The 10749-nt window shown below is 33.1% G+C and overlaps 1 protein-coding gene across 3 annotated transcripts; it reads right to left on the bottom strand.

Annotated features, from left to right (window-relative positions):
• Nucleotides 1-714: 714 nt before the first annotated feature.
• On the bottom strand, nucleotides 715-8873 carry LOC123912970 (ABC transporter C family member 3-like). 3 transcript variants are annotated; one of them, XM_045963563.1, is made up of 10 exons: nucleotides 6488-8873; nucleotides 6145-6231; nucleotides 5425-6063; nucleotides 5086-5250; nucleotides 4663-4957; nucleotides 4350-4564; nucleotides 1643-1856; nucleotides 1551-1567; nucleotides 973-1276; nucleotides 715-881 (listed from the first exon to the last, which is right to left on the bottom strand). In XM_045963563.1, exons 1-10 carry the CDS (start codon nucleotides 8828-8830, stop codon nucleotides 763-765), a joined length of 4398 nt encoding a protein of 1465 aa, XP_045819519.1. In that variant the 5' UTR covers nucleotides 8831-8873; the 3' UTR covers nucleotides 715-762. The 3 variants fall into 3 exon arrangements, with proteins under 3 accessions (XP_045819519.1, XP_045819518.1, XP_045819520.1); XM_045963562.1 differs by having other exon boundaries at nucleotides 1551-1856; XM_045963564.1 differs by having other exon boundaries at nucleotides 1551-1856; nucleotides 4350-4431; nucleotides 4782-4957.
• Nucleotides 8874-10749: the final 1876 nt, after the last annotated feature.

Raw genomic sequence — 10749 nt, 5'->3', positions numbered from 1 at the left:
GGGACATGCGTAAAAAGAAATCCCTGTACACCATTCCCGCTCACTCTAATCCAATATCAATCACAAGTCAAATTTGAGCCGCATGAGGGTTACTTTTTGGTAACTGCCTCATATGACATGACAGCCAAGGTTTGGTCAGGCCGCGACTTTAAGCCTGTTAAGACACTATCATCTGGATGTTCTTGGAGATGGTGGGTATATTGTTACCGTCTCTCATGATCACACCATAAAGCTGTGGTCCAGCAGCACTACTAGTGAGCATGCTATGGATGTTGACAAAGCTATTTGAATGATGATATACAATGTAAAAGGACCTTAGTGGCAGGAATCAGATTCATCATTTTTGTTAGAAACAAAAGCTAGCTTAGCTTGATTCTGTATCTTGCCTGTTGATCACATATCGACTCATTTGAGTGACTGGTTGAGAATGCAAATATTTCTTATCATCTTTATGGGTACATTTACTTATCTTTTTGTCTATGGTTTATTGTTATTGTTATATTTTAATCTAGACTTACTCCTTGAAGAACAACTTTGATTGATTATAATTGTCTAATATTTTTGAAATGCTGTATAATGAGAACTTGTTTTGAATTGATAGGTGCAGAGAACATAGGTACTAAGATATCATAGTCTGAGCTCCTGCATTAATTGTGTCATTTAATTTCTCTATAATAGAATTGATAGATAAATTTGTACAGCATACTTCCATAATCTTGTAGAGTATACTTCCATAAATTTGTTATCATTAAAATATAAACACTATTTTTGTGGATGAAAACTGAAGTTGGACCTTGTGGTATACTCAGCAACAAGTTGAGCAAAAGATGACAACTTGTTCTCTAGCAATCTTGTTGGAGAATCATACTCCTCAATTAGTCCTGCATTTGTTTCCAATTATATCATATGAAAAAGTGCATAACAAATAAATTTCAAGTTCAAAGAAGAATGTAATACAACATATTTTCTCACCTTGATTAAGTAGTAGAACCATATCACTGTCAATAACAGAAGTTATTCTATGTGCAATTGTAATTACTGTGCAATCAGAGAAATGTTGCTTAAGAGTTTGCTGTATAAAAGTATCGGTAGCCGTGTCGACTGATGCAGTAGCTTCATCTAGTACCAAGACTTTACTTTTCTTGAGCAGCACTCTACTAAGACAGACCAACTGCCTCTGACCCATACTCCAATTCTCACCATTCTCGCTCACTGCCGAGTCTAACCTTCCGTCTTTCCTTCTAACTTCGTCTCCAAGTTGACATTTATCTAGTGCCTATATAAAAGAATGTTAAACCGAATGCGGTACTATTTTGAAGAATGACTATATGTAGAGTTTTTTAATGAAAAGATTTGTAAATGCAATCTGTAATGCTATGTCAAGTTTTTTTATACTATCTCGACTACAATGTGGCTGCGATTAAGACTGCATAATCCACATTTCACAATGATTCTTTTCACAATATTGAGCATCATGATAGTGTGTGTTTGTGTGTGTCAGCATGTGGGTGTGCCGCGTGCATGGGAGAAATAGGATAAAACTAACTCACCTCCCAAATTTGTTCATCTGTGTACTCTTCCAATGGATCCAAATTACTCCTCACATTCCCTTCAAACATGGTTGGATCCTGAGGAATAATACTCAGTTTTGACCTCAAATCATGAAGTCCAATGGAAGATATGTTGATACCATCAATCATAATTGTCCCAAAAGAAGGCTCAACTATTCGAAATAGAGCTTGTATGAGAGTTGATTTACCACTTCCAGTTCTTCCAACAATTCCAGTTTTCAGTCCTCCATCAAATGTGCATGTAAGGCCACGTAAAACTAGCGGCATATGTGGAGCATAACGCACCTTCATCAAATACAAAGTTAAACAAAAATCAAGCACAAACTATGACATACCTTCATCAAATACAAAGTTAAACAAAAATCAAGCCCAAATTTTCTTCGATTGAATTTTCTAATCCTCTTTCTGTTTCTTTCTTTTTTCATTCTGTTTTATAGGTAAAATTTATATTCTGAAACCCTAAAGAATGAATCGCGTCAATCAGGTTAGAGAAAACAAAAATGTTTTTCACCTTCTGAAACCCTCTTATTGTTGTTTCAAATGAATTTGATTGTTTTTCTGTTTTCAGTTAGATACGCGGAGTAACGGCTATTTTGAATTAAGATTAAGATTTTGGCTGAAAGATTAAGATTGGTGAAAGGATGAAAGCTCTTTAGGATTTAGTCCCTGGATGCAAGTTGAAACAAGTTATGGTTAACTTAGTGTCAATTTCAGTTTTTTATATGCTCTCACCACATAATGTATAATAACTAAGGAAAAAAAATAAGCATAAGGAAAGAGAAAAAAAATGTGATACTTCTCATATGAAAAAGAAAAGAACAAAATCATCAGTAAATGGTTGCATGAAGGGGTTGAAAGTGATATAATGTTTCAAATAATTGATGTTGGATAGTCTTTCGCATGGTAAGCAAAGAGGCACATGTAGTGGTTGAATTATTTTTTTTTTGTGATGATTGTACATGTAAATTGGTTTCATTTATGCATATGTTTTTTTACTTCACACTTTTATTGGAAAGAACAATAAGTTAGAAAGAAACTATTGATGTCAGTGTTTAGTGTATGATGATAAAGGTCCAGTGATGGTTATTGATTTCTGAAGTTGAGATATTTGTTCATAAACTTTGGCACTTTGTAAGATCCATCATATTTTTAGCTTACTTTATTTTGAAATAGCTTATTTGAATTGAGAGAATGAAGACACTGATCATGATCAAATTGAGGGGTCAAGTTTATGAACTTTCATGGTTTAGTTTTTTATCACACTATATTTATATGAAAGAGATTTGCTTGAGTTAGTGTATTGAATATGAAAAACTATGTATTGCATTAATTATTTTACACCTACACCGACGGTGTAAAATAATTAACGCATGTGTAAAATAACTTTACACCGACGGTGTAAAATAATTAATGCATGTGTAAAATAACTTTACACCGACGGTGTAAAATAATTAATTAAACTCACATTAATGGATCATGTGTAAAATAACTTTACACCGACGGTGTAAAATAATTAATGCATGTGTAAAATAACTTTACACCGACGGTGTAAAATAATTAATTAAACTCACATTAATGGATCATGTGTAAAATAACTTTACACCGACGGTGTAAAATAATTAATGCATGTGTAAAATAACTTTACACCGACGGTGTAAAATAATTAATGCATGTGTAAAATAACTTTACACCGACGGTGTAAAATAATTAATTAAACTCACATTAATGGATCATGTGTAAAATAACTTTACACCGACGGTGTAAAATAATTAATGCATGTGTAAAATAACTTTACACCGACGGTGTAAAATAATTAATGCATGTGTAAAATAACTTTACACCGACGGTGTAAAATAATTAATTAAACTCACATTATTGGATGATGCATGTGTAAAATAACTTTACACCGACGGTGTAAAATAATTAATTAAACTCACATTATTGGATGATGCATGTGTAAAATAATTTTACACCGACGGTGTAAAATAATTAATGCATGTGTAAAATAACTTTACACCGACGGTGTAAAATAATTAATTAAACTCACATTATTGGATGATGCATGTGTAAAATAATTTTACACCGACGGTGTAAAATAATTAATGCATGTGTAAAATAACTTTACACCGACGGTGTAAAATAATTAATTAAACTCACATTATTGGATGATGCATGTGTAAAATAACTTTACACCGACGGTGTAAAATAATTAATGCATGTGTAAAATAACTTTACACCGACGGTGTAAAATAATTAATTAAACTCACATGAATGGATCATGTGTAAAATAACTTTACACCGACGGTGTAAAATAATTAATGCATGTGTAAAATAACTTTACACCGACGGTGTAAAATAATTAATGCATGTGTAAAATAACTTTACACCGACGGTGTAAAATAATTAATTAAACTCACATTATTGGATGATGCATGTGTAAAATAACTTTACACCGACGGTGTAAAATAATTAATTAAACTCACATTATTGGATGATGCATGTGTAAAATAACTTTACACCGACGGTGTAAAATAATTAATTAAACTCACATTATTGGATGCATGTGTAATATAACTTTACACCAATGGTGTAAAATAATTAATTAAATTCACATTATTAGATGCATGTGTAAAATAACTTTAGTACAGATTTTCATGTTTTCAAAACCAACTTCAATCTATGTAACACCGTCGATGTAAAGTTATTTTACGCATGCATTCCTGCAAGTAATCTATTCAACAACAGAACAAAAGATAAAAAAGTAATAACTGGCACTACCTGCAAGTTGTGAATATCAATTGTGCCATATAATGGCCAAGAAGCTTGTGGCCGGTTTTCCTCGACAACAAGAGGAGGCTCACTAGGAATAGAAGTATATTGAAGTATTCTTTCTACTGATATAATTTTGGTCTCTAAGTTGCTAAGTTCCCATATCATCCATGCTTGTATAATGTTCAGATTAAGGCCATATGTCACGGCTAAACCAGCAACATCTTCGAAATCAACAAATAGGGGGACCGGTTATTATGTTATACATAAACAAACATATAGTACTTATGACAGGAAAATATATCAGAATTTAGTTTCTTACCTGAATTTATGACTCCTTGTGGAACCGCTATCAGGACTACCAAGCAAAAGGCAAATGTGATAGATGACACCATGTCTAATCGAAAACACAACCATTCCATAGCACCAGCAATATTGAATTTGGGGCGTGAATATCCATCTGTTAATTTCATATTTGTTTCTTCAAATCTTGATACCTGATCAAAGCTTCTGATAGTTGATGTACCTGAAATTGTTTCAGCAAAGTGTTGGATGACAGGAGCTTTGCATACTCCGACTAAACGAGATAGTTCGCGGCCTGATGGTATATAATATTTCTGCACAATTATAAGTTTGTAAGATGTCATCTTTTAACACATAACATTGTGAATAAGTATCGCAAGTACAATTGCGGTAAAAAAAAAAAAAAGTATCGCAAGTACAATGTGTGCTGCATATGAAATACCTGATACCAAATGCAGATTGCTGTCATAGGAACAAAGACAATGATAACTTGCCATGCAACTTGACACATCACCGCTATAATTCCAAGAAGATGGATCACAGAACAAGCAACTAATGCAGTTTGAAAAGGAATGTTTATATCCACTGCACTTTGGTCAGTAGAAGCCTTCAAAAGAACAAGAAAATGAAATTTGTCAAAACAATTACTTAACATATATACAATGAAACAACTAACAAGATGAATGTGACTATTTTGATCAATGCATATAATTTCAAGGATCTAGTTACATATTCAATCTAAAAAATATATAGAGAATGTAAAATCCACAGTATCACATACCCTATTAAGGATTCTTCCACTTGGAGTGGCATCAAAAAATGACATTGGAGCATGGAAAATGCAAAGATGCATTTTAGTGAAGAGTAGAGTAGCAGTCTTATAACCAGCTGTGACAACAAGTATTGCTCTAGCTAGGACACATAAAGAACTTCCTATGGACAAAGCTGCATAGACAACTAGGAGTTTACTTCCTCCAACAGTTGGCTTCACATCTTTTGAAATAGGAGTTGATGAAGCCATCCAATAGTTGCTTCCAATTTGAAGAAGTTGAAACATGATTTCAGCTATCAATATGAATGGTATAAGAGCTCCTCCATATGCTATTGTGATATATTTCCAATACACTGAAAACCCAACTTTACCTTTCTCTCTTTCTTCTTCTTGAACAATCTGGCCTTTTGCCTCAAACTTGTCATCTATTTCAGCATTCTGTACTATTTTGTCGACTTCGTGTGAAAGAGCGATACCTAGAGAATCTTGTGATGTACTTATTTTATCAGATATTGTTGTATCTCCATTTGATGAATCAAGTGCAGACAAAGCTTCTCTATGAGCACCAACTAGTTTCATAAAATCAGTGCCTGAGTTGAGTAGATCATTGTACTTTCCACATTGAGTTATTTCTCCATCTTTCATAACCTTACAAACAATGCATAATTTGATAAGTAAGAAATAAAATAAGCAAAATCTCTTGACTTAAACGATATAAGAATTTCTTACCAAGATAAGGTCAGCAGCAGGTAAGAACTCGACTTGATGCGTGACATAAATCACAGTCTTTGAACTTAAAAATCCCAACAAGCATTCCTACCATATGATCAAAAGAAAATGATCATTTACCAAAATAATAACACAAAGGACGTGCTATAAGAAGAGCCACATTTCAGAACCAACATTTCATATTGAAGACGGGTACAAATTTCGAATGGTGTCAATGTTTGACAAGGACACTGATAAATGTGGTTACATTCAATAACTTCATGTCGGTGTAATGGTCATGTTTGTAAAGAAATGTAATGCCTAAAGTCTATGCTGAAAACAGTAAAAAAATAAAATGAGTTACCTTAAATAGATGAGTTCCGGTATGAGCATCCAAAGCACTAAACGGATCATCGAATAGATATATATCAGCGTCTTGATACAAAGCACGGGCAATCTGTATCCGTTGTTTCTGTCCACCACTCAAATTTATTCCCCTCTCCCCTATCATTGTTTGATCTCCAAATGACAAAATCTCAAGATCCTTCTTTAGTGAGCATGCTTCAAGAACCTTCTCATATCTTTCCCTTTCCATATCCTTCCCAAACAATATATTATCCTCTATCTTGCTACTTTGTATCCATGGTGACTGAGCTACATAGGCCTTTATTCCACAAACCTTTACTACCCCTGATATTTTTGGTACTTCTCCTAATATACATGAAAGTAAAGTAGATTTACCTGATCCAACAGTACCACAAATAGCAACTTTCGTTCCGTGAAAAATCTTAAGATTTATGTTTTTCAATACTAAATTTGAAAAAGGTAAATCCCAAGAGAAATTTCCATCAACTACTTCAATTGCTATATCAGAACTATTACTAGTACTACCCTTTGGAAGCTTCTCAACAATATCAGACTTCATGTCATCTTGACAAAGAAAAGATGCAATCCTGTCGAGAGAAACCTTAGCCTGTGCCATCATTGAAATCGTTTCGGGAAGGTTATAAATTGGTTCTTGTAGAATCTGAAATGTTGCAAGTGAAGATAAGATCTTTCCTGATTCAAGTGGTACCCCTATAAGCAAACAAGTACCAAAAGTAACCACAGACACAAATGCCGGTGCACTCCAAAATACAAATATGATCACAGATAAAGTGTATAAAAGTTTCTTTAACCAGAATTCTTCATTCTTTCTGAGCTCAGTTATCTTAGACAGAAACTTCATTTCCCATCCTTGTAGTTTAAGAATCCTCATGTTCCTTAAAATCTCTGATGTGGCCTTCATTCTTTTGTCTCTTGACACCATCAACTTGCCTTGAAACTTCTCTTGGATTGATCCTAAAGGAACATTTGCCAACATTACAATGATAGTTGCAACAAACCCGGAAATCGATGCGAGTCCGAGATTTTTATACAAAACAAACAAAGCTACTAAAATTTGTAGAACTACCAACCAAAGATCATGCAAATGGTAACTGAAGTCGCCAACTCTTTCTGCATCAACAGTCATGAAATTGATTATTTTGCAGCTAGTGTGGCCTTGCTTTGATTGAGATGAAAGTGTCAAAGTTTTATTATAGATGATTGTTACAAGAAGTGCTTGGATTCTAATTCCAACTTGCTGCAACCTGAAAAACCATTGTCTCTTTGTTATACACTCAAGAAGCTTTGCTACAAAAAATGCAGACACCAAAACAAGTCCTTCATTTTCAAATTTTCTTTGTCCATTAAGATATTGAACAAAATCATTTATAAGATAAGGACCTACATAAGAAGCCAATGTGTTTACAAATGCAAAAATAGCTGTCAAAAGAATCTCTTTCCAAGATGTGAATGCTAATGACTTTACTAGCTTAAATGTGGTCACTTTGTTGATGTCATTAGTATTACCACTACAATATGCTTCAAGCTTATTCTTGAAATTCGGAAAAGCGCCAAATAAGTTATCTCTTCTGTCGAGTTGAGGAACATCTTCAAGGTCTAAAGTTTTGTTCTTTCCTACAACAATCAGTGGAAAAATCCAAGAGAATGTAAGAATACTGAAAAAACCAGCATTTGAGTATGGAGTAACAGTGTCAAACCCTTTGGCTTCTTTTGTATCGCCATTCAAAAGAGGTTCTTGAAGAGTTCTATCTTTTATTCCATCCTCATTTTTCACAAGAAAACATAAGCAACAGATAAGTAACCCCACACAAACAGAAAAACCATCAGAAACCAAGTATGGAATTGGCAAAAGAGCTTGCTTTTCATGAAGAACAATGTCCAATGTAAAGCAACAACATGAAACAAAGAGGTCAAAAAGACACCAAGTTCTGAAGAACAATGAACAGATGAGTGTCCTTTCAAGACAAACACAAAAACCACCCCAAGCAATGGTTTTGAGAGCCAAATCTAAAAGGGTCACAAGTTTTTCTTTAGAAAAACCATTTCTATACCAACTGAAGTAATCAAAGAAACAAAGCAGAAGATTGAAAGCAGAAAAAGAACAAAAAAGTGTCCTTGTGAAAAGGGTCTTTTGTATTCTCTTTCTGGATTCTATAGCAGCAAGTTTCTTCCACAACCATGACACTAATAAGGCCACTAACAGAAGTAGATTGAGGAAACCAGATAAGCCATGCAAGAAAACTGGTTTCACATTGATGAAAAAAGTAAGAAAAATAGTTGCTTTGTGTGCAAGAAAATGGAATGGGAAGAAAAACGACATATTGTACTTGAATTGTTGAATGAGAATTGATTAACAAGTTTCAGAACTTGTGTTATTCTATGAAATGGGGTGGTGAATGAAATGAAGATTTTTGGTTATATACAAGTTATGGCCTTAGAGACAAGAAAGGAAGAAGGAGCTAAGTACTCATCTAAAAGACAAACATTGACACGTTGATACTGATAATAATTTATGAAAATGACAATTCAATATAATTACGTGCCGATATCGATGTGTGTCCGATACTAAAATAGTATCTTCTACACGATACTAGAAGGCGAATGATGACCAATTAGAAGATTATCATCCGAAATGGATCATTATTATATATATAATTACCCAATTAAAATTTAATTAGTCTTATTAATTACTTAAGATTAAATAAGTAAATGGTCCTATAGTTTTCCATAATTTCCTTTTTAGTCCCAAAAAAAAATTTCGCACTTTTTGGTCCCTGAAAATTTTTCTATCACAACTTTTGGTCCCTAGTTTTAATCAAACTCTTGTATACTTTCACATTTTAAATAAAAATTATTAATAAATAGATAATATATTTAAATAAAAATACATATCCACATAATAATATTAGAATATAAACTCACTTGGGTTGGTGCATTGGTATTGGCTTAGGACCTGGGAGTGTGCTCCTGTTGAGGTCTAGGGTTCAATTCTCTCTAGTGCCAATTTGGGTGGGCTAATTTAACTTCTTCAAAAAAAATAATATTAGAATATAATAAAATAGTCTAACACCATTTTTTTGAATTCCATATTGCATGCAGTCATGTTCCTTCCAATTCAATCCTTACTTATAGCATGTCATATCCTGTCTTAAATTTTATAATGCCATGCTTCTGCACTTTTACTTTTTTGATTGAGGAAACACGTTTACTGCATTTTATTAATTATTAGACTTAAACTCCAAGAAGTTGACCTCATCATATCTAAATATAAAATGTCATGTAACTACAGCATTTGTCAGATAAGATTGAATTTCTAAGTTAGAATTTATTATCTTGAGTTTGTTAATTATCTGTGTTGATTTTTCCCATTTCAGTTAGTTGCAGCATAGTGTGAAAGTAAGTACTAGTGATTTAGTAATTAAGCTAAGTTCATCAATGAGAATTATGCTTTCTTTATTCAATTTATCATCTCTCTATGAAATATTTGAAACTTAATGAACTAAACAAACGGGAGCCATAGGTAATTAAAAGCCCTCCACCATTCTTAAAGTCAAATTAGATGTTTTCTCACCCGACCCCGCCTTTCTTTTCAACCCCTGAATTTCCATTTATGCCCTTGGGGTATTTCGGTTTGTACGAACCGAATTTTTTTGTCATGCTAAAAAATTTCGGTTAATATTAGCCGAAATATTGTGTTGCAAATTTTTTTCAAATTTTCTGCATAAATTCTACATGAGACCCTCAACTTCCACAATTTATTTGAAATACTAAACGATGTCCGATTTGAGTAAACGATCACTCGTTGGAAAGCTTGTCAAGAATACAAATATAACTTTTGTTTTGAGGGTTAACTATCCAATTGGTTCAGTTTGACCAAATAATGGGTACTGGTACAGAATCAGATCAAAAACTTTTCTCAAACTTAGGTAGAGTTTCTCATACTATACTTAATGAAATTTAACAATTCCGGTGTCAATCTTGTAGTAAATTTTGTCTTCTTTACAATAGATTAAAAATCATTAGTATACGACTTATATTCAGAGAGATATGCTAAATTTACCACAGGTATCTCTACACCAATTTTCACATAAATCTTTCTTCTTTTCTTAACATTTATGTTATTTCGGTTTTTATAAACCGAATTTTTTTTTCCATGTTTAAAAATTTTGGTTCGTAGAAACCGAAATAAGTTGGCCAAATTTTTTAAAATCGCAAGAGGCAAAATGAGATTTTTGGGAG

The sequence above is a fragment of the Trifolium pratense genome, linkage group LG3, assembly GCF_020283565.1.
Source record: "Trifolium pratense cultivar HEN17-A07 linkage group LG3, ARS_RC_1.1, whole genome shotgun sequence".
Lineage (NCBI taxonomy): Eukaryota > Viridiplantae > Streptophyta > Magnoliopsida > Fabales > Fabaceae > Trifolium > Trifolium pratense.
The sequence above is the reverse complement of the archived record's forward strand: the minus strand, read 5'-3'. Positions and strand labels throughout refer to the sequence as shown.